Raw genomic sequence first — 24882 nt, 5'->3', positions numbered from 1 at the left:
GGTGCAGGTTTTCTGAAAGCTTACGGATACGGACGGAGCCTGTGGTCGGAGCTCCACGTTCATACTGGTGCAGGTTTTCTGAAAGCTTACAGATACGGACGGAGCCTGTGGTCGGAGCTCCACGTTCATACTGGTGCAGGTTTTCTGAAAGCTTACGGATACGGACGGAGCCTATTGGTCAGAGCTCCACGTTCATACTGGTGCAGGTTTTCTGAAAGCTTACGGATACGGACGGAGCCTATTGGTCAGAGCTCCACGTTCATACTGGTGCAGGTTTTCTGAAAGCTTACAGATACGGATGGAGCCTGTGGTCGGAGCTCCACGTTCATACTGGTGCAGGTTTTCTGAAAGCTTACGGATACGGATGGAGCCTGTGGTCAGAGCTCCACGTTCATACTGGTGCAGGTTTTCTGAAAGCTTACAGATACGGACGGAGCCTGTGGTCGGAGCTCCACGTTCATACTGGTGCATGTTTTCTGAAAGCTTACGGATACGGACGGAGCCTGTGGTCGGAGCTCCATGTTCATACTGGTGCATGTTTTCTGAAAGCTTACAGATACGGACGGAGCCTGTGGTTGGAGCTCCATGTTCATACTGGTGTAGGTTTTCTGAAAGCTTACGGATACGGACGGAGCCTGTGGTCGGAGCTCCATGTCCATACTGGTGCAGGTTTTCTGAAAGCTTACGGATACGGACGGAGCCTGTGGTCGGAGCTCCACGTTCATACTGGTGCAGGTTTTCTGAAAGCTTACAGATACGGACGGAGCCTGTGGTCGGAGCTCTATGTTCATGCTGGTGCAGGTTTTCTGAAAGCTTACGGATACGGACGGAGCCTGCGGTCGGAGCTCCACGTTCATACTGGTGCATGTTTTCTGAAAGCTTACAGATACGGACGGAGCCTGTGGTCGGAGCTCCATGTTCATACTGGTGCAGGTTTTCTGAAAGCTTACAGATACGGACGGAGCCTGTGGTCGGAGCTCCACCTTCATACTAGTGCAGGTTTTCTGAAAGCTTACGGATACATGGATGGCTCATGGATACGGCGGAAGCCTGTGGTTGGAGCTCCACGTTCATTTCGGTCGTATTGGTGCACATTTTCTGAAAGCTTACAGATACGGACAGAGCCAGTGGTCCGTACTCCACGTTCATTTAGTCTGTATTCATGCACAATTTTCTGGAAGATTACGAATCACTGATTGACCAGGACAGGCTTACCTCCTTACAAGCATTCTTGCCTTGACTAGATGCTGTGAAAAGTTTCTCTTCACAAAGGAAAAGGTTCTGTTAGCATGTACTTTAATTGTCTTTCATGATTGCCAGTACCCACTCTTTATAAGAATACAGTAAAATGCTGATTTGGCAACTCCAAGAGGTTTCAGTGGTTTCTCAGCAATTTGTTATTAAGGGAGGGAGAAGGCCTGAACTGCCCGTATAACAGCTTAAGGTGTCCAATTATTTTTTAACCAAAGAAAGTTAAATATTCTTTTTAAATATTCAAATTATTTAAATATAATATGACATTCCTCTTTTATCAGTTATCCGGTTTCCTACTTCTGCTTTCTTTGACAGTGGAAGTCACAGTTTTGTTGTTTGACTGACCACTAGCACAACCAAGGGTTATCAAGATGATCAAATTTGACATTTTAAAGCACTATTTTAAAATAGCATAAAAACCTTCCTCCTTAAAAATCACCTTTTAAAGACAAGGATGACAATCAAGCACGTCAAGCTTGAATGAAAATCAAGCTCACCACTAACTCATGTTGTGTAAACAGACGTTATTATTGTATAAACAAAACTTCGCTTCTGAGTTCAGAGCCTTCCTGCATTCCTGCAAACCTAGCACATAAGTGCAACAGGCTTAACACCCAAAGACCCTGCCCCGACAAAACAGGCGCTCCCATTATAATCCATCCAGACCTGCCGTTCTAGAATTGCTGAGTAAAGAAGAAAAGGGGGGGGGGGGGGGGGGGGGGGTATACCCACAGAGAAGGAGAGCTTTGGGCCTCCCCTAACCCATCCCCCAGCCTTTATCCATAAAGCATGAGCAGGGAGCCCCAGCAGCGGACCCAGAGGAAGCCACCCAGCAGTAGCCCACCCAGCCCTCATATACAATCTCCCCTCCTGTGGCTGCCTCTTCCTAGCCCACTTCATAATGTTGCATAATCAATTATACCCATTTTTTTCTACAGATCTATGGAAAAGGAAGGTCTGGCTAAAGCTTTGTACTGGGCTCTCAAGATCAATGCAATGTGTGAGTGCAGAGCAGGAACATTATCTCCAGCTGGGTCCAGCCTAGGGGGAGGGGGTGGTCTTTCAGAGCCGTTTGGCGGCTAGAGAAGGAAGCACATCCTGAGGACGTCAGAATCCCAACTGCATCTCCCACACCTGCCAGTGCAGGGTCCCAGAGCCACACTTCCGCTACTGTGGGACAAACGTCTAGAAGCGCCTTCATAGGACATCTTCAGGCTGACCAGAACTCTCCTACTTCCACAAAAGCTCAGTTTCATGAGTCCTTTATGCTTGAATAGACAGTCTCAGATATTGATTAAACCCAATCACTAACAAGGGCAGATTAACTTTTACTGCACCCTGTTACCCCAGATGGTCTAGGACAGTCAGGGCTAGTCTTAATAAACCGATAATGTGGGACTACATCATCATGCATGCAAGTGTTAATAAGCACAAGCTCCCTGCACCTTGTTACAGTTCATCACTGATGTTTACAACAAACACAGCCTAAGCATAATGGAATTGTCCAGTTCATGATCACCAATGTCCTGGGAAAAGCTATCTGCTGGTATTAAACTGGGTTTTCTTCATAGGTGTAAAGAATGTGGGGAAAATGACAGCACTGTTTCAGTTGGTGGTATTATACATGGAGTTCTCAGCACTGAGATCACAAAGGTGATTAAAACCAATAGTCAACAGTAATGCCACAGCCATCAGTGACTGGGTGTTGGCTTTGGCCTTGGATAGCCCTCCTTCTTCCCAATCACTCCAGAGCGATGTTGATACTGGCGGCTGTAAGCTGAAGCAACAGAATCAGCAGTCAGGTGTTCTCCTCCAAGCATGTCCAGCAGTCCAAGGAAGCAGTTGCCTTGCCTTCATGTGATTCAGAGGAAGCATGTTAGTCTTCAGTCTCCCAGTGCTGTTAGCATTGTGTGATAGTGGAATTTCTAACAAGCAGGTGGGAAGAGGAAATGACTAAATACGGAAGGAAACTGGGGAAAAATACAAACTATTTGAGGATTCCTTGCCTTGTCAAGCCTTTTTAAACTAGCAAAAATGTACTGAACCAAATAATAATGCCAAGACGAATCCTTCCTGTCCGTTCTAACTGCGACCTTGGAGCAGTCGTCTCCAGAACAGTGTCAGTCCATGGGTTCACATTTGTGCAACACAATATTAAGAGTTTTTGGCCTTTAGTCACACTGAAAAACAATGAAACAGCTTTCTTACAGTTTGCTTTTTTAGTAAAAATATCATACATACTGTGTGAACAACAGTTCGAGGATCGAGCTATCTTCGAACTACTTATGACAACCGCACATAAGTATGAACATTATTAGATACCCATCAGCACCGTTCATAGGATGATTACAGGAAAACTAACAGCACCGGAGCTGCTTAATCATAGAGACATCATGAGCTTTCATTTAGCAAGTTAAGTCATCAAGAAACAGCACATCAAATTCAACACATGCTTAGATAATGCTTATAGCAGCTTATAACACCACAAGGATGTCCAGTGTTTAGATGAATGGTTAAACAGACTTCATGAAGACTTCTGCATTGGAAAAGAGTTCAGCCCTGTTTGCTGTTCACACAAATTAAATACACCGGAACTCCAGACCGCCGTGCTCCAGCACACTCAAACCCGACTTAAGAACTGGATGTTCTACATAATAACTCCAGCTTATGTTTATCTACCCCCTGCACTTCAAATGGGGATGTAGAAGACCATACCAGACCACATTCAAAATGTGCTTGCCTTTGCCATTTACTCACAAAATGCTGCTGTGTTATACTGGCTATTCCAAGAGAGGCTGGGCCACAAAATAAACATTCATCTATACCAAAGCCTGACGTTTACCATGAGCAGGGGATGCAGGATATGACTTGTCTTGTTGATCATGTCAGCGCTCTCAAATTAAGCATGAATCTTGCAAAGAGAAAACATCCAGTTGCTCGTCGCTGTTCAAGGGCAAGCGGAAGGTATTCCACAGCTCGTCTTTTATGGCTGCTTGGCTGCCTTCCATCAAGTGTGTGTCATGCTAAAGCTTGTGGGCATTATAATTTGCAGATGGTTTAGGTCAGCATCTGAACTCTGAACTGCACCAATGAGACCATAAAGAGAAGCCCACACCCTTCTAGGCCTCTTACGGAGAGACGTCTAGAATGTGAGAGTACCTTGGCAATGAGAATGACCACTGGCCTCCTAGATGCATATTTCTCCGCTGTGACCTGAAGGTCGCTGGTAGGAAGCCCTCACTTAAGCTCTTGGGGCTGAACACAATCAAATCTTCACAGTAATCTTCCATTATCTAGCAGAAAGCCTTATCTGGACAGTTTTGCTGCTACAGCAAAACTAATAATTTTTGACACCATTGGAGATTTATTATTTTTTTTAATTGTTGATATTTTTACTGTATCGCCCACCTCTAATCTTGATTTCCGCTGGAATTACAGTTAAAGCTTCTGCCAGTGATGAAAACTAGGGAATGCCCACTGACCAATGAAACGTGTGAATTTGCACAACAGACTGCAAAATATATTTAATTTTGAGTTACCCTTGAGGTTTGGGGGAGGTAAACCCTGAAATAACAGAAAAGGATATGTAAAAAATAAAAATAAATAAATATAAAAATAAAAAGAAGGTGGCTCCTCACATATTGGAAGACAAATTTGGTTAGATGAGACATATGTAACGAAAAAGATCATGTTTCTATTAGGGCGAAGATGCCTATATTAAAAAAAAAAAAAAAAAAAAAAACATAAACACACAACACAAACACACACACACTTTCAAGACCTAGTGTTCAATCATAATTTGTTTTGCACGAGAAATATAATAATAATCACTTTTACAGATGAAGAGGTGTGAATTATAAAACATTTATAGATACAAAAATATATATAAATTTATATATACACACAATTGTAAGTTGCTAGTGTCCATACCTGCTTATATACCACTGAAAAATAAATACAATAAATAAATAAATGCCCATTAAAGAACACCTCCAGCTCCAGTTCAGTCTCTTGACTCCTCTTAGACCCTCCCAAGTAACAACTTTAAGAGGGCATCCTGGAAACACTCTTGGCCAGAATGCCAGCTTTCCAGTACTGCTGATTCATCACTGACAGCAACCCTGTTGTAGGGCAGCCACTCAACAATGAGAACCAGACACAGACACACACACACACACACACACACACACACTAATATAGACTAAAGACATGACTAATATAGACTAAAGACATGAATAAATATTCAAGAAGAGCAAAAAAAGCAGCTTTCCTACACAGCAATGGCCTCATCTGTTAAGAAATTTAAAAAGCCTTAAACGTGCAGCCTAATGAAAACCTGGTCTATAAGTGGCTTTGTGTGTTTAGGTAGCGTTTGTACAAGATTTAACGCTGTATGTAGGCCAACATCTTAAAAGGCAGGTGGGCAGATCCTACTACAGACTCCAGGGTGGTGCATAAACTGTGCTGTGCACTGAATTATTGATGTGGTGGTGCTCAGATGGATGCAGCTACCCTTTACCTTTGTGAGCTGGTAAGCTAAGAAAGACACCAGTTCCTGGACTGGACATAGTGATCCACGTTACCAATCCTACTCGCAACGGTAAACACAGGTCAGGCAAATAAGACACCTGTGCTTTATTACTGAAAGCAGTTAAAACATTTCAGCATTAAAGTGATCTCATTGGGTAAAACGACGTACGGCAACTCGGGCTGCAAAATATATTATTCAACATTATCATGACTGATCTTGGCAGCACTGGCCGATGACGAGGGCTGCTACATTACCTATATGACATTCCACTAGTGGTATGTCAGCAACCACTTGGCAACACCTGGGCAACCACCTGAAACACCACAGCAACCATCGAGCAACATTTTAGCACCCTTCCAACACCCACTTAGCCACACCACAGCAACCATCTGGGATGCCACAGCAACCAGTTAGCAACACTACAGTGACCATGTAGCTACCAACTAGCAACACTACAGCACTCACATAGCAGGGATACTTTAGAAAACCACTGGATTTCCATAGTAATCTTGAGATCAACATCTAGAAACATAGATGCACTGCATACCAACTGGATACCAAAACAGCCACCTGGAACACCATAGCAGTCACTTAGCAACACCACTGCCACGACATGGTATGCTACAGCAACCACCTAGCCACACTAGCGAAATCATATAGCTGGGATACCCTAGCAACCCCCTGAATTTCCATTGCAACCATCAACCAACATTTAGAAACATCAACGTAAAACGAGCAAATATAAATAACACCTGAATACCATACCAATCACTTAGCAACACCATAGTGACCACTTAGCTACACCTTAGCAACACTATAGCAACCAGCTAGATACAATTTTTTAGTGTTACTTTAATAGGTAACGCCTAAATACCATATGTGAGCCTTACTCTACCACTAGCATGATCCCTAATCTCACACAAATTACCATATAATAACCATCTGACCACCTTCTTATTTTACTTTATTCACAACAAGGTAGTTTGGCAACAATCAGGTTTCCAACCAAACAAAATGATGTGTGCAGAAAATAAATTGCACAAGGAAATACCAGCAAATTTCAAGCACATCTCTGGGTCAAGGTTACTGCAGTACCAAGGTTAGACCATCTACTGATTCCACAAACTGCAATTCCATCTGCTTTCATTCACAAGTTACCAAGTTCTGACAGCCCAAACCAAACACAGCGCTCTCTGAGGAAAGGAAGCGGACACTAACTGAACATGTCACTTCCCTCTTCCCTTTCCTGTGTGCCTAAAAACACAGCAAAAACCTAGCTTTGTCTTCATCAGCGACGATCCTGCACAAGACAATGCACAAGCGGAACTTAAAAGGTGTAGAAACAGCGCAAGCACTTTAAACAGCAGCGTGCCTCAGGCTGCCCGCACCGCTCAGCCGAGATTCACAAAGGAGGGATAGCATTTGCATGGTGTCACCAGGGAAACCCCGTCAGCGCGCTGCACCTGTGACGCCAGAGCTGCTGCTGCTACCACTGCTGCTACCACTGCTGCTACCACTGCTGCTTCCTGGATTAAAGAGCAGGGCGAAAGGATCGAACCTTTCGAGCTCCCAAAGAAAACAAAAGGGCCCATCCGTCACACACCGGCCACTTATCTGGCCTCACAACGTGCCGACAACACCATCAGCAGTGCCGCAGCAGACCAATCAGGACGTCTTATCAGTTCTCTCAGGAAGGAAATGCATCTCTGCACCTGCCTTGGGGCTAAACGAGAAATCAGCAGCTGACAGCATCACGCCCCCCCCCCCAAACACCACAACTCCCTAAGACACTTTATAGCCTACTGTTTCTACTGCAGAGCTGAGCATGATCTCCTCAGAGCATTCACTGAGGAGCCAAACACTTGAATGTTTCTAAGCAGAGCTCCAAAGCTCCACTGGAACAGGGATAGATGAGCAAGTCCTTCAAGAAGCTACAACAGCAACAAAGCACCAATGGGCCATTCAAAGCACTAGAATCCAGCTGTGCAACTTCAAGCAATCACAACAAGGGGGTTCATGTAATCTACAAGCCAGTAATAACTGCAAACTTACATTTACATTTATGGCATTTAGCAGACGCTCTTATCCAGAGCGACATACAAGGTTATCCATATCACAGAGGAGGGCCAGTGTAGTGTTAGGAGTCTGGCCCAAGGACTTATATTGGTGTAGCGCAGCACCCAGACCGGGAATCGAACCCTGGTCTCCCACATAGTGTTGTAACTCAGTGGCAGGTAGTGGTGTTATCTGTTGCGCCACACCAAACTTCATGCCCTGTGACTTCTCTGACATGTAGGCACTTAAATTAAAAGTTTCACATAACACCTACATTTCAAATTCAAGGGCCTGCAATGAAAATCATGCTGAACAACCATTGGGACGGTCTAACAAAAATCACGAGTTATCAAATAAAACACACAAAATCATAAGCAATCGAAACAGCTTTTGAATCTTACCTGTGCTCCCTAATGTTTTGTAGAACCGGTACTCCAAATGTAGCTGTGGTGCCCTGGACTTCACAGGTTCCTTTAATGTTGAGGGATGAAAGAAAGAAAGAAAAATAAACACAATTAGAAGTGGACTGTACCGGAAGCGAGCGGCCCATTCAACAATCATCCACAATAAATAGCTCATTCCCAATTTAAACCAAGTCTAAGCGGTCCAAAACACCACCACAGAGACTTCCCTATTGGGCATAGAATTAAGGCAACCAAGGTCCAAAACCATTGACCGGAGTCTTTTTCAAGGTCACCAGTTGGCACTTTTATGCCACCATTTCCGCCAGCCATTGTTTAACTTCAAGGGCCTCGGACAGCAGTCCTAAACATAATGGGCTTGATGTCACTTTCTTCTTACTTTCAGAACAGTTTAGCTTATATTGCGCAAGACTGAGCGGGATACAAATGGTGTATTTTCCTCACTGTTGTCCACTTTTAAACAAATGTTTTACTTTTCAATTTCATAACAGTTTGGGTTAAAAGTATAATCATTAAATACAAACACATTTTTTAAATTCTTGTTATTTAAAGATGTAAAATTACGGCATCCCCCGCTTCCTTTAATGGCAGGGTTTCCTTTGAGCGGCATGTTTGCAAAAACGCCTCGAAATTCTTCTATAGAACTTGATAAATATTACAATTGTGTTGCCATTTGTTGTGTATTTCCAAGTTAAATTTGTAAAATAAAAATATAAATAAATAAATAAAATGCGCCCCACTGTATGTTTACATGACCAAATTAACCCCCTTTAGATATTCTGTATACTTAAATATGGGTGTTAAAAAATGCATAAAATATGAAATGAAAATACATCATAAAAATACTATTAACATACACAATAAACATAATTTGTAGGCTATAAAAATACAAATTAAACTTATATGTATCATGTGCATATATGGTGCTTAGCATTCAGAAGCTTTTTTATTATTATTATTATTACTATTAATTTAGATTTATTTATTTTTTTACATGGCCCAAAAAAAAAAAGAATAAATAGGGCAGAATATAACGCTGTCTATAACAAGACACATTTGAGTCAAGAGGCAGCCTCTACACAGTGATATTAGAATGTCAATCCGGTGGCAAAGCAACCAGCTGGCCACTCCTTTTGTCTCCAAGGTGGGTCAAGAGGTATGCATGGACACGAGCCCACGACTGAGGGCCTAGCAAGCCCTGGAGTGGAGGGCTGGAACGGAACCACAGAGCTAACTTACAGCAGTAAAAAAAAAAAAAAAGCCCTGTATGTCATACAAATAAAAGCATCCTACAGCTCATCGTAGAAGCAGGTGATTAATATCTGCTCCTGTGTGTCACAGCTAAGTGATTCACTCCAGATCTGCAGTAGTGGGTTTAACAAGCCGGCATCAGCGGTGTTCGCGTCAGTGTGTGCTGGCTTTTGAGAAACAGCATCCAGTGATGTAATCTGACACGGCTGTGCTGAGCTTCCTACGTTTAGTTCCCAGACACAGCTTTGTTGTTATCTTGTTAATGGCTTTACTCACATTCTAGCAATTGGGGTCGTCATGAGATCTGACATTTGATATCAGTATAGTAGGACTGATGATAAAAACTGTGGCGCAACTGATGTAACAGAAATGGCAGTTAGTGTTCCTCTTTTAAGCAGATGGAGCTGTCCAATGACTGTAGTCTGTTTTTAAAGCCATATGTCCTACACGCGGATTGACTTGCATACGGATTTCTAAAGAAATAAATAAATAAAAACAAACAATCCTATACTGTTCTTTGCTGAGGTGGAGATACAGAACCAGCATCTGAAGTGAAAGAAGCATGGAGACTGAGGATTTTACACAAACATGACGTGTAGCTCCACCAAAGTTACATACTGCAGTGGCAGCGATCCGGCCCAGAGCGGCAATGACAGAGACGTTATTTAGCCTGTTACAGTCAGTGGAGCTTCAACCAGGTTCTAAAACTGCTATCTGAGGTATGATTGATATATAACGTCACTTCAAATAAAGAAGTGAAACGTAGAAGCATTTGAAACACAGCAGTACTGAGAAACACAAGAAACCTCACAACACAGAGAATTGTGCAAGAGAATATAAAAAAAAAAAAAGATACATACCAATTTGATAGCAACATACTCGTTGGTGTAGAGGTTCTTTCCTGAAAAAGAAAAAGGTTTGCTCGTGATTCGAATACCAGTACTCACTTTGCTAATCACACATTTCAATGTCAATGAAGTCGGACACAGACCATGCAACCAAAACATTGTTTGCTTTTAGCCAGACTTGTACGGTGCAGAGCCAAATCAGGACAAAACATCCAATATGTGGGGGGGTAAACCACACACACACACAAACAAACACACACACACACACACACACACACAAATAACACTGCCCTGAGCAGGCTCCCACACACAGAGAAAGAACTAGAGGAACATGATGCATTCCATACAGGCGGAGAGGCAGCAGCCTCTGTAAGGCCCTTAACTCCACCTTTTATTGCTTGTCCGTGTCTGATGGAACCGATCAGTCATTTCCAATTCCCATCCCTAATCTCGCTTTATCTTAAGGTCATACTTAAAGTGAAACTTGACTACGTATGACGACGTGTGAAATGTGGGGGGATATATATATATATATATAAAGACATACAAACACTAAGCTGTAGTTTCCGCCTGGTTTCTGCAATTTGGCTTCAGTATTCAATTCAGGTGTGACTTGGCGCATTACTTAAATACTTAAAAATGAGCCGTCTAAGAGCACCGACTACAAAAACGACATTTAATGGATGTATTAAAAGCATTATAGAGTCCCATTCCAGACAGACAATGATGCATGTACAAGCTAGATAACCTTTAAAATCAGCTGCACTGTTACCAGCACTTTAGTATCTCTCTCGTTTCAGACAGAACGATCTGTGTGATTCGGTTACAGCATCTGCTCCCTCAGAACATGCAGCAGCCTAATCTCTTTAACATATTGAACATCACATTGGTTTGGGATTTGTGCTGCATCTGAAATGGCATACTTTGCTATGAGTGACTGAATGAACTGAATGAATGAATCAAGACTACAGCATTGCTTGCAATGCATAAGACTACTAGCTCTTAAAAGGTATTTAGGCATCATTTCAGAATTAAACAACTAATAGTTACACTGAAGACAATTTTTAAATGTTGTATAGCCCTGAAATGACTAAAATCTGGAATCCTGCTGGGGTAGCTCTACTGTATGTTGTCTCCCCCTTTTTTTCTTTTTTTTTAAACGACTGCAGCCCATCTGTTGCTCAAAGTTAATTTCCTTTGGCAATTTTGTGCAACAAAACACAAGAGTACTGCTTCCAGCCTAAAGGTGAACTGGCATTTGTGAGAAAATCATGGAAAGACTGTGGGACTGTTTAGTGTGTTGACTACACATGTAACAAAACACTGTTTGGGTCCATGAGATAAACCAGTCTTAACCATTGTGTCTGGTTTGTTTGTTGTACATACAGGGTTAAGCAAAGGCATTTAAAATTTACAGGCTCCTTATTTGAGCAGTAAGTGTTTATTTTCTTAGTAAAACACTAATATTAGAATACATAATTCATACAAAATGTTGTGGTTTTACATCACTGTGTTCATTAAAACATCTCCAAAGATCTCCTCATGGGAGTCTAGTATTATTTATAGCCATCATCCATCACCTGGTACGGTAACTCTGTGCTTAATGATGCTAAATCGGAGTTAGTGAGCTGGTGATGGAGCGTCCAGATTTTGTTCTTCCAAATAATCATGAGATGCAAACTACCTTCTTCAACATGAGAAATTATTGTATATTATATGTTTACTTGCATCTGTTCTATTGTGATCTGGAGCTTTTACAGTAAAACTGGATTTAAATAAGTGCTTATGTGCCAAAAAGCTGTCCAATGAACCGCATGTATCTCCAAAATGGTGACATTACAGGAGAAGACAAAAATGTTAACTTTGAATGGAAGTCTATGTAAATTTAAGAGTGTATTCAACTTAATTCTGAGCATTTCTATTGTCTGTTCATCCAGAACTATTTACACAGGGTACAGAAGCAACAACAGGGTTCAAGCCATGGAGAAAACAAAGAAAGGACAAAAATGGAGATGGTATTTCTCATTGGACAGTAGCTATATGTTATGTTATAACCTACAATTAACATAGCCTGCTTTATTAACCATTTACTGATGCTCAATCAAGTAAAATGTGCATCATCGCCCAAATGTTAATGAGATTTAAATGTTGTAATTATTCCCACCATTGACTAGATTTTGACTGATTGAACTGTATGATCCCAAGCATAAGTAGGCATGTAGAAGCTCATGTAGAAACGACCGACTCATTTATTTTCTTACCAAGTTTCAGCTCCCCAAAATTTCCACAGCCAATCTTCTTTCCTACGCGAAAGTTTGGTCCCACCATAAGCACACCGGACGATGTGGAGGAGCTGGAGGGCCGCGAGTGTCCGCTCCGACCTTGGGCCACTTTACTGCTTCTTGCTGGCCTCTCGCCCTCTTTCTCCCTCGGGTGATCCATAACTGCAGTGCTGGGGACGCAGAGATCCAGAGAAACCAGGCCCAGGCCCACAGCAGACAGCTCAGGCTGACAAAAAGCTCATGGGACGACTGTGTTGGCACCACTGCTGCTGTGCCGGTCACTGCTACCAGTCGGAAGATTGGCCCCCCGCAGACATCCACACTGGGGGACACAAACAAAAATTACAGTTAAAACAAACTTCATCCCATTCTGAAATATTCAGCTATACAACCAAGAACCAATAAATAATTTATAATAAGGCTGTCAGAATTACTCAAACTTGCTTAGACGATCCATTAAATATTTACTTTCTTGGCAATCTGCATAACAATGATGCAAGTCTTTTGGAAAGGTGTTCTGGAATATCTTTTTCCAATAAAGCATTCAGAAAGGCTCTGAGTGGTCAGTTAAGTTAAGTTCAGTTGAGATGTCTAATGTGCAAATGAACTCATCATCTTGAAGAACCACAAGACTTACACTGAACCAGTCTTGGAATTGGTTCAGTTCTCTGGTCCTAGAGGGTGAAATGCCCCAGATCAGAGGTAAATTGGCATTCAATCAGCACTACCTTAATCGCCATTTGTAAACGGCTCAAAATCCCAATGAGACCTCACTTCATCAATGCCCAAAAGATATCTAGCAGGAATGCCTGACAGAGAGAACGATGCCAAGCTACAGTCAATGAGAGCGCAAGACACAGGGCGAGAAGTTGTACACCAACAAGCCAGAAGAAAAGTTCTGTGGTTTGCTTGGACTTTTCTTAGACATTTATTTCAGAAAGAAAACAATTCCTGTCTCAGTCCTGAAATTGCATCATTTCCAGTGCTACCTGTCTTACGTGTTAGTGAGAAAGTGTATTTGGGGGCTCAGACTGACTCATTAGTGATTCCTCCAGGTAAAAAAAAAAAAAAGGTAATTTGTGACTACTTGTCGCAGATTAGACACGCAGCATGCAAACACAACAACTTAAAGATTCCCGGGTGGCTTAGAGGTCTAATGTGCTACCACTATGACAACAGCGGGTCGTGAGTTTGAATCTCACCCCATGCCACTCTGCCATCAGTGTAGTACAAGAGAGCCAAAAACTGGCCAGCATAGACGCCTTCCATGTTTGGGTGGTCCTCACCCTAATAGTGCCAGGAGCATTGCTAGTGGAGTTGTGGGTTAACTGGCAGGTAAAATAAAGGAAAATCTGAGAAACAAATGCAAAAAGTGACAAGACAGGTTGCGTAGTGTGAACAATACAGCAATCTGACCACTCTGAAAGCAATATATAGCATATAGTAAACATAGCATAGCATAAAGCACACCTGACTCAACGCTGATGTTAACGGCCTGGATAAGTATGCCTGTTAGAACAGGGAACTCTGGACGGCTTTAAATATTTTAAAAAAATATAAAAAAGGTAAAAACAAAAAAGTAAACACACCTAAAGCCTAGACTTGCACTTACGTGATGATCCAATCATGAATGTGCATGAAACATCATTTGCTTCAGGCTTCAGAGAGCAGGCCTGTCCAGCAAACGAGGAGCTGTAGTGACTTGTTCACAGACATTGAATTCCATCGCTCGCACAAATCTCTGCATCAAAGAATCAGTTACTCTCGAGGGCAGCGCTGCAGAGCTCTAGTTACATAAAGTCCTACACAGTACACGACTACAAAACGCCAAGACCCACAAGGGCGTCTCACAGGAGGGAGGGATGTGGAGAGTTTGGACCCATAAATAGATCCTTTCTCAACAAGAACAACTCTGACGTGCTGCCAATGGGACAAATCCAGCCACCTTCATTCAAATGAGCAAGGCCACACAGCAAAAGCTGAGAATGGACTGTAGAAGCTCATATTTCTGACTGTAATTCCAGTTCATCATCTGATAAACTACTAAATAAGCTCTGCTCTAGTACGCGTCATTCATACTGTGCTTTGTGAAGGTGTCTGATACCAATTAAGCTGGGTTTAGGCATCTACCGCAGATCGAGGCCTATTTCAGCTACCTGGACAAGACATAAGACATTTAAAGACATTTAAAAAGACATAAGAATACTCAAAGCTGCCGTTTTCTTTGACTTCCAGACTACGCCCGACAATCCTCATCTGATAAATACCTATGTTCCGCACTGTTGCCATTAAAAGTCTGACCTGAAGTCATTAACCTTTAGAGAAAAGATTAGCTCAGGAGGAAGCCAGGCATCAGGGACGGATTCCTACAGTGACACTGCCTGTGAGCAACTATTTCCCCGAGACCCCTCAGTAAGGAGAGAAGCCATGGGGGAGGGTTCTTTCTGCTTTAGCATAATCAAGCCTCAGAGAGCATGCAAGGCCAGATGTGGGGATTCTCCACCTCTGTGTACAAGAAACTGTAGCTTTAGCATAATCAAGCCTCAGAGAGTGTACAAGGCTAGATGTGGGAACCGTCTAGCTCAGTGTACAAGACAGTACACTAATGAGGTTCTCCCAAACTGTAGTTACACTACATAGGCTTAAATGTGGTTTGGTTCTAGGGAGAAAAATATGAAAGCATTTTAGATAGGTGTAAAAGTGTCACAGAGCTCAAAAAATCGTAAAAATTAATAAGGATAAGTGTGACAAACCTTTTAAAAGGTCCATAAGAACCATCATTTGCTGTAAAAGTTTGTTACCAACTTTTGCTACCAAGGTTCTTCCCAACTTTGTATGGAACAACATTGGTAGCACATTGCAATACGTCTTTTTACCAGTATGGCCTTACTCTTATAAACCGCTATTACAATGTACATAAACAAAAAAACAAAAAGGAAAAGCCAGTAAAGTTGAGATGCTGGTTATAAGAATCCAGTAAAAAACACCACAGGTTTGGGTTGGACCTCTGCATGAACTCTACTGTATGGATTTGTTCAGTTCCACCAATAGCTCAACTGATTTACTGCAACGAAGGACTGATTAGATAAAGGGCTGGAAGGGAACTGTAACTGTGACTACTGGTTATTCACACAATTTTCCACTAATGTAAGATCTAGTTGACCAGCCAAGACATGCCTCTATGGAGCAGCACGTCTAATGTAGCTAACAAACACTACAAGTCAACAGCTACCCAAAAACATTTGCATAATAACAATTATATGCCCGAACCCTTAATCAACCCACTCAAAGCAAATGCATGTATGTCACTGAGGTCATGCTGACTTGTGTGCTGTGCGTTAGGGTGAGGAATCACTCAGGATGGTGATTGACTTGCTGTTAACCACAGAGTATAGCTTATAGTGGACACAGGAGATACGCTAGCAGCACTGAAGACATGCTAGTCTGTGTACCTTTTTCGTCTTTCTGGAGGATTAAAAGCTAGGTTTACTAGGGGGTGGCTGAAACATCCCCTACCTGCACGAGAACACCCCTCTTGATTAGCACTACAGATCTAGCGCTAAAAAGATCAGCAATACAGGCAGCTGAGGAGACTGTACTACTGTTTAACTTGAAAAAATAGCTGCTGGCATAACGTCACACTGTGCTATACTGCCTCCACTGTTAAACATGGTATTGCATTTCGTGGACACATCGTGTGAATTCCTGAGGACCACAGGCCATTTTCATTGGATACTGTCGGGGTGGGGGGTACAAAATGGGGTACAAAAATGGTACAGCCTCCATTACTCTGTGTGTGTGTGAGGAGAGCAGAGTTCTATTAGTGTGAGGTATGGGAGTCGCATATGGACATGGGCTGAGTGTAAGAAGAACCCCCTATAAGTACGTCAACCTCAGAACTACAGAGTCCACTATTAAATTTTGGTGTAGAACAGAATGAAAAAAAATAAATAAATACTGTCTCACATTGGTCTTCCTTTTCATCCAAAAAATGATCCGATTCATGACTCAAAAATATGTGATCCAACCCGAACTATGAGTTTTGTGATCTGTTACACCACCAGTACTTACTGTAAACAACAAAAAAGAAACAGAACCTATTAGGTGAACAAATAGTGCTGTGCAGAATTCTGACTGCCATAAAGATTCAAATCCATGAATGTACTTCATGCAGGCATAGAAATCTGATTAAACAGCTTTATAAATTAAACTACAACAGCCATACACAAGAGGAGCTACACAGCAATGTTTAGTTTATTGTATAATTCACAGTAAGTCATACCTAAACCTTCTTGAAGACCTGAGATAAGTTGAGATAAGTATGTGGGCATGTATTTAGAGAAAAACTTTGGGCGACTACTGACTTATAGCATTTGCTAGCTAAATCACGAGCCTAGTAGCTCCAGGAGATTAACTAAAGAAGTAAAATTTGGACACCAAACTTGCCATGACAGATGGACCACATCTACAGTAATTGGAAATGTGCGTAAAAAAGATTTTTCAGCGAGTGTGAATGTTTAAGAGAAAACTGTAACACAAAATCACAACCTATTGTTGATCTGTTCCGTCATGTTATTTTCCCACCAACAAATTAGTGCTCATTGCCCCTATAAACAGCGTTACCTACACCTTCCTACTGTCGGAGTGTGTAACATTTTGCAAAGTACCTTACATTCACAAATATCTGCGGATAGAAAAATCTCTAAATGTATAGCCTCAATAAAGACTGAATGTGTTTACTTTAACGAGTAACATCCGGTAGAGGTGGCCAATATTTTATAGGATCATGATAAATTGAGTCCTTGTGATGAACAATACGCCTTTTCTGAGAATACTTAAGTCAAGTCAGATTTATTTGTATAGCGCTTTTTACAACTGTTGTCGTCACAAAGCAGCTTTACATAATTAGTACTTAATAAAGGACAGAGACAGAGAAGAAAGAAGGAATAACATGAAGGATCAAAGACCCCCGTGAGCAGCCAAACGGCAACAGTGGCAAGGAAAAACTCCCTCAAAGCTGGAGGAAGAAACCTTGGGAGGAACCAAGATTCACAAGGGGGATCCATCGATCCTCCTCTGGTCAGAACTATTTAAACATTAATGATAAAAATGACCAAACCAGGTATAACAGATAGTTAATAGTGGTGATATTAATAGTCAGACAGAATACTGGGTCTCTCACCGGTGCTTAAATACTCCTGATCAACTGCACATTTCATTGCAAAGTGTGTAATGAGTCCTGTTGAACTGGATACAGTGCAGACTCAACACTGTAGTGAAATTATATTTAAAAAATCTAAACATTCCTGGTGTCCAAACGGATTTGAGATTCACAGTCACTTTTAGAGCCGTTTTAAAAATCAACCCCTATTAGCGCAATCTGTCTGCCTGTCAAAATACATCAGTAATTATTGTGCATTGTGAAATGTCTTGAGACACTGTGATAATATCTGTACCACTTTGTCCACTCTTAGCATAAATGATGCACTCATATGGGATTTGTGATCCGATGCGGCTATCAGATATTCTTCATGTACAGATCTGACGAGGACGACTTAGAAAAAGGTATAAAATAGGGCTAGTGCCTTCACACCTAGCTTACTTCTCAGACTGGTCTTGAATCAAAAATAGCAGGTGTGAATTGTGCCTTTTGGACTACAGTCCAGACCAAAAGACCAACATTTGGTCCAACCAAAAGAGGTGATCAACTGAACCACAGTTCAGTTTGTTGGCAGCGTGAAATCTTTCTGGGCAATTAACAGAAGCTGAGGCAGGCTATCGTCAATCATTTAACAACAGAAGAAGAAAAAGGACTGGAAAAGAAGTGAAAATTAGTGGTGGGAGCGTATAAGGACGTGTTTATCAATCATTCTGCATGCATACTTTGCTTGAGTACTGCACTTGACGTTGGTGCTGCTGGTAGTAATGCTGTAATATTAGTAGTAGTATAGCAGCAACAAACCTATTCGGTCTTTCTTTCCCCATAAAGGCGACCCGACCTGTGACCAGATATGACACGTTCCTTCGTGCGCTAAATCAACCAGAATTAGCATCACAGAAAAACATAACCTGTCTCTACATTAACATTTAAGGCATTTAGCAGACGCTCTGATCCACAGCGACTTACAAACGTGCTTCACTGTTTACTCAGAAAATACCCTTAGCTAGTTTATATCCGCTCCAAAAGCCCTAAAGATCCCTCTGAGCTTAGATCCTACCAAATACAAGAGTCAGTATGGAGACCACGACACTCCTCACTCCACACTGCGCTTCGCCCAAGTACTCTCAGAAGAGGTGGGTCTTCAGTCTGCGTTTGAAGACAGCGAGCGACTCCGGGGACTCCGAGGGATCGTTCCACCACTTCGGTACCAGGACAGAAAAGGCCTGGGCGCTTGTCTTCCGTGGATCTTAAAGGATGGTGGATCCTAAAGGATCATCCTCTAGGGGTTACACATGCAGTCAAATGAATGATTTCAGCACCATAGTCCAACATCACCTAAACATTCGGCTCTTCTGCAGATCAACACACACACATCAAACACCAGTCAGATCTACACTTGATCTTCACTCTCTCTCACACACACACAGAGGGAGACAGACACAGTGTTCAACAGTATTCAGGGTCTCTAGGTGGTCTCTCTTCACACTCTTCTCTGCACTGAGCTCAGTGTGGACAGGCTAAGCCCACACGGCCATCTTTTCTCAAGGCCTGAAATGGAGCTGCTTTGACAACAAACAGCTGTTAAAAAGTGCTTTATCCACGATGTAAAACATGGATCATGTAGAGGATCGTTCATTCTACTACTCACACCAGTAAAACTTCACACACAGGGGGCTTATCCAGCATACAACAGGACTTAACGTACTGACACTGACACACACATATATATAGAGCTAGCTAGAGATAGCTAGCATCTGTAGCTAACTAGCTAGCTAGCTAACTAACTAACTGTGCCCCAGTTTGAATCCAAATACACCTACACCTCAGCCCAGAGCCCTGTTTATTAGCCAGCTGGGGCTTTAACTCCATCAGACAGGCCAGATTAGATAGTAGCCATCTCATGCCAGCTGGCAGCCAATAATAATAACTTAGCTATTTAGATATTTAGCTACTGAGAGCAGAAATAAACAGCGACAGAGCCCAGCTGGCTAAGCCTTCACAGCATCGTGTAGCTAGAGCCTCGGTGAGCTGGCAGCGGACGGAGGGAGCTCTCTCATAGCTAACAGCTAACAGCTAACAGCTAGCACTAGCTAATGAAGCCTCGCCGAGGACAAAAGCCTCCCCGCTCCGCACACCGCTCGGGCTTAGCTGCCCATTCTCCCGCAGGCTTCACGTTTCTACAAGGAGTAAACCCCCGAAACGTCCCGAAACAGAGCACACACAACCTGCAGTTGACCTCCGAACACAGATAGGTCCTGATATCGGAGCGAAGCCGGGCTGTTATGGAGCTTAACGAAGCCGAAAGCCACCCTCCTGCTAATTAGCTAGCATAGCAGCTAGCTGGCTAACGTTAGCGGCTCCAACGCGACCGATCCTCAAAGCTGCGGTGAGGCGAGCTGACAGCTTCTCTACAGCGTCCGGTTCAGCGCATTTATCTAAGGCCGTGTTTAGAGGCAGCTTGTGGAACTTGTGGAGTACAGGGTTGTCTGTGAGGAGGTAGCAGAGCGGGCGAGCGAGCGAGTCAGAGAGCGGCGATACAGCGACTTACTTCCACGGTGCTGAGGGAGAGGGAGCCGCTGGAGCCGTGGAGGTCGCTGCCCTTTTCTGCCCCCTCTCTCTCCCTCTCTCGCGTTTAGGGCGTGTGAGCTGGATGTGTGTGAAATCCTGAATAAAACCAGTAGCGATTCCCCCCGCGTTTCCTAGCTGCCCCCTTTTCCTCCTTTCTTTTAGTGTTCTTCTTCCAAGTAATGCGAACCAGCGCTAACGAGACTGCGTTCCGGACGGCGGCGCTGACTGCGGATTCAAAATAAAGGTCCCCGGCGATGCGCTCTGAAGCGTAATAATAAATTAATTAATTAAAAAAAAATAAAACAGTATATTTTTAGCTTTAAATACATATTTTATTATAATATAACAGCGGAGAATTTCAAGTTAAGATATTACTCTTATTAATAAAAATAAAATAGAGAACTTTTAATATCATGTTTTACTGTTAGCATGGGGCTAATGTTTTAGTTTTTACTAGTGAGAATGCAGTTCCCAATTCGGTTCAATTAAATAAACAGCTTTACTTAGCTTTACTTTGTTACAATAATAAAAAAAAAATCAAATAATTAAGCACAGACTAATAATGTAATTGACACAAATAATCAGTACTCAACTTCCAATTGCTGTAGCTATGTTCAATTAAATTTCTTGCTAGTGATAACCGAATAATTATAGAAATGAATAAAAATTAATAATACAAAAATATTATTTAATGTGACAGCAAAATAATTTCTATCTTATATAATTCCCACATATTTCTATTCATACATGCGGGTACGACACTGGTATGCTGGTATGAGGCATTAATGTACTGGTCTAATATTAGTAATATTACTCTAAACTGTTATATATATATATATATATATATATATATATATACATATATATATATATATATATATATATATATATATATATATATATATATATATATATAAAGTCATTAATTGGAATTATTGTATAGTTCAGTACGTTTGCTAACACTGCACTTTTCTGCACAAATCAGTAACGTTTAATATCTGCACGGTTTTCATGGCATCATAACATAAAAAACATAAATAAAAAAAAGAAAATAGGACTGTATGAACACTATATTTTTATTAATGTCAGTTTTAGCCAGACAGTATACCAGTAGCGCCATCTGCTGGACTGCGGCAGGTAAGAAAGGGTGGTTTTATGAACTCAGTGAAAAGCCTTCCACTGCCTGGCAGCATGTTAGAGGACACCTGCACATCCAAAGATTTCTCTGAAATTTAGAGCGTTTAATGGGGAGTCTATGCTCTATTATTCTGGAACATTGCTGTGATGATTTGCACTGCATTCAGCCACTAGAGCATCAGTGAGGTCAGGTACTAATGCTGAATGCCCGTTCTGCTACTCCAACCAATCCTGGAAGTTCAGAGAATTCAGTTCAGCTGCTCTACAGCCCAGTGCCCTTCTGTTTTAGGCTTGGCATTGGGCATTGGACATGGCAACCTTAATGTCCCATCCTATTGGCAGTGTTTTTCTATAGAGATACCCCCCCATACACACACACACACACACACATGCAATTAAGAGTCTAATCTGTAAATAATATTGTTATTGCTTTTTACTTTTATTTATATTGTGTATATATTGATAATTTATCTACGTTTTTGCATCTGAGTGTCTTGCTATCCCTTTTCTGCTGTGATACTGAGAATTTCCCCACTGTGGGACTAATAAAGGATTTTCTTACCTTATCTCTTAAGGAAGCTGAATGAAGTGTGTCTGGATACTCTGAGATATATAGAATCAGGGGTGGGAAATATAACAATATTATATTATCAGCATCATTATCATCATAAATTACGGCCCATACATTTTAGATGCTGAATAATTTATAATGTACAATCATATTACTACATACAAACATATAATCAATTATTATATGATATACAATGATATAAATAAGATAATATATAATAATAATAATATAAGAAAATTTTAGATGCTGAATAATTTATAATGTACAATCATATTACTACATACAAATATATCATCAATTATTATATGATATACAATGATATAAATAAGATAATATATAATAATAATAATATAAGAAAATTTTAGATGCTGAATAATTTATAATGTACAATAATATTACTACATACAAATATATCATCAATTATTATATGATATACAATGATATAAATAAGATAATATATAATAATAATAATATAAGAAAACAATAAAAACGAACAATCAGAAAAGCAAAATATCGCGATACCCCCCCCCCCCCCCCCCCCACACCCACACACCCACCCACACACCCCTCCAATATCGCTCAGCCCGTTGGAGTAGCAGCCCTGCAGTGTCTACGCAGTTCCCTTTCCTGCCGCTGCCCTGCAGAGGGCGCTGTTACACACGCCTCAGCCGCTCTCTGCGTGTTTGCCTGTTGCTGCTGTGTGGAGAACGGGCTGTCACTAGTATAGGGGATTAACGCAGGGCTGTGTAATCGTCAATATTTGAGCTGTAACTCTGCGTACTGACTTTTGTCCTCTTTGGAAATCCTGTGCGGGACTTTTACAGCACACCAACTGGACGGATCGTTCTGTGCTTTGTTTTAGATCCAAGGGGTTAAGTCCTGTAATTGGATCAATGGACATACTGCTGAGCCACGCCGTCTAATTACATCGCCGAAGACCTGCCTGATAACTCGCCCGACACTGACTGTAGGTGAATGGGGGTCGTGTTGTTGTTGTTGCGCGGTGCTTCTCCATGATCCCGGCGATCCTGCCTCCTCCTCGCTCCTCCACAGGATCTCGTTTCTCCGTGTAGTTTCGTTACCATGGCAGGAAGGGAGCGTGCTTGAGCGCTAGCTAGCTTCACACTAGCCTTTCTCTTTCCTCATTTCAGTAAAGAAACTCGGTGTATATCAAATTATAGACCGCCTTTATCAGTTTACAGAAGTTCGTGGAGATCTGCTAATCGGTGCTCCGGGATCTGAGAGGGAGCAGCGGCAGCAGCAGCGGCGGCGGCGGCGGCGGCGGCGGCAGCGGCGGCGGCGGCGGCATTGGCATTGCTCGGCCCCTGCCTCCAAGTAAGTTGAATTCAAGCTGGATTTGCGAGCTTTAATGATGTTAGTGTTCACAATTTCGGCCCACAACACATGCCTTTTGACCACTTTAAACAAAAGCATTAAGCGCTTAATGCTCCTTATTCGCCAAGAAGCGTATTCGAACAATCCCGGTCCACCTTAAATCGAGCAGCAGCCACACTGCGGCGCGGCAGAGCGCCCCAGGCGCCAGAGTGGAACTCCAGCGCCATTTAAGGTGGAACGGGACATTAGCCAACTTCAGCGTTATTAAGCAGTTTTGGAGCACTTTGCATGCAGCGTGGCTTAACAAAAATGCTCTTGTTGGATTCATACTAACTTAATGTTTCTTTTATTGAAGAAATATCTGTTCTGTATGTATGTAATGTCCACGTAAATGCAGCAGTTATCTGTGACTAGTTTCTCTAATGGTGCTCACTATTGTAAGGAACCACCCAAGATCCATTCCCAGTACATCCAGTATAGAGCTGTATAGAACATATGAGGGGGGTTATCTTGGTGGTTTACATGATTGGGAAAGTTATACAGCCTATTTGAACCTGTTGTGGTGGTTTCTAGTCACTGAGGGAAGTTATAAAGGGTCATGATGGGTCATTGGGGTGTTAGATCTGCAGTATCCGGTTAGTGAGCCTTGGTGAAAAATTCATATTGCATGATTTTCCTCCCATTCCACACGTACTTAACCAGCCAAGGCATGTTTGGTGTCTGAAGTTTGCTTCCCTAGTTTTCCAGCAAAGTGCTTTGTCCCCTAAAGGCCTTTTTTTCTTTGGTGATAACCCTGCTGACAAATCCAGCACAAGACCAGCTTTAGCTGGTAACTGGTTTCAGATAGTCCTTGATGGTCAAGGTGGTTGAAAAGCTGCTTGTTCAGGTGAGAACCTGAATGCCCTATACTGGTAAGCCAGCTTGGTAAGATGGCTGACCAGCATGGCGTATGTTTTCATTTAGGTTTGATGGAGTAGCAGGGCAGTATATTAGCCTGGCCAACTTGACCAATCTGTTCATCAAGCTGGTCGCACTGGTTGGCTAGCACAAACATACCCCACGGTCAAGAGATAAGTCCTGTTTCTACAAACTGGGGGATTCTACAGGAGAAAACGGCCTTCTTAGCTTTGAATGGACGTCTATGTTAAAGATTTTATTCCAAGTCACTTTGGAGTGTTTCTATTGGTCCGTGGATTAAAAATCATGGGATTTTGACATCAGGTAAAGAGCAAATGGGGGGCCGCAATGATTTGTAGTATGTCAGGCATATGGTATAGTGTGGTGGAGAGGTGCGGCTGGATGGAGGAGGAGATGGGAGTGTTTTTCAAAGGAATGCTGACTCTTTTATTAAGAGATGTGCTTGTAATTTGTGCAGAAGGTTGATGGAAACATGGCAGTAGACTTCTGTTATATTAACCCTTAAGCTCCTGCGCCTACTAATGAAGGAAACGTCATAGACCAGACACC

At 42.1% G+C, this 24882-nt stretch overlaps 2 protein-coding genes across 8 annotated transcripts in view; one reads left to right on the top strand and one right to left on the bottom strand.

Moving 5' to 3' along the window:
* The window catches only part of csnk1g1 (casein kinase 1, gamma 1), a 44476-nt gene extending 23891 nt beyond the window's left edge, over window positions 1–20585 (bottom strand). For 4 of the 5 annotated variants that reach the window (XM_072661136.1, XM_072661138.1, XM_072661139.1 and 1 more), the window contains exons 1-4: window positions 20353–20585; window positions 12623–12965; window positions 10374–10414; window positions 8242–8311 (exon numbers count right to left, since the gene is read on the bottom strand). In XM_072661136.1, the coding sequence (XP_072517237.1) occupies window positions 8242–8311; window positions 10374–10414; window positions 12623–12803 (292 nt within the window). In that variant the 5' untranslated portion in view covers window positions 12804–12965; window positions 20353–20585. Of the gene's footprint in view, window positions 1–8241; window positions 8312–10373; window positions 10415–12622; window positions 12966–14255; window positions 15245–20352 lie in introns of those variants that run through there. The other variant, XM_072661137.1, reaches the window with a different exon arrangement.
* Window positions 20586–22774: 2189 nt separating this feature from the next.
* Window positions 22775–24882, top strand: part of pacsin3 (protein kinase C and casein kinase substrate in neurons 3) — a 43154-nt gene continuing 41046 nt past the window's right edge. For all 3 annotated transcript variants that reach the window (XM_072659961.1, XM_072659962.1, XM_072659960.1), the window contains exon 1: window positions 22775–23415. The gene's annotated coding sequence lies outside the window, so the exon portion shown is untranslated. The remainder of the gene's footprint in view (window positions 23416–24882) is intronic.

The sequence above is a fragment of the Salminus brasiliensis genome, chromosome 17 (assembly GCF_030463535.1).
Source record: "Salminus brasiliensis chromosome 17, fSalBra1.hap2, whole genome shotgun sequence".
NCBI classification, from domain to species: Eukaryota; Metazoa; Chordata; class Actinopteri; order Characiformes; family Bryconidae; genus Salminus; species Salminus brasiliensis.
This window is presented reverse-complemented; position numbering and strand designations above follow the sequence as displayed.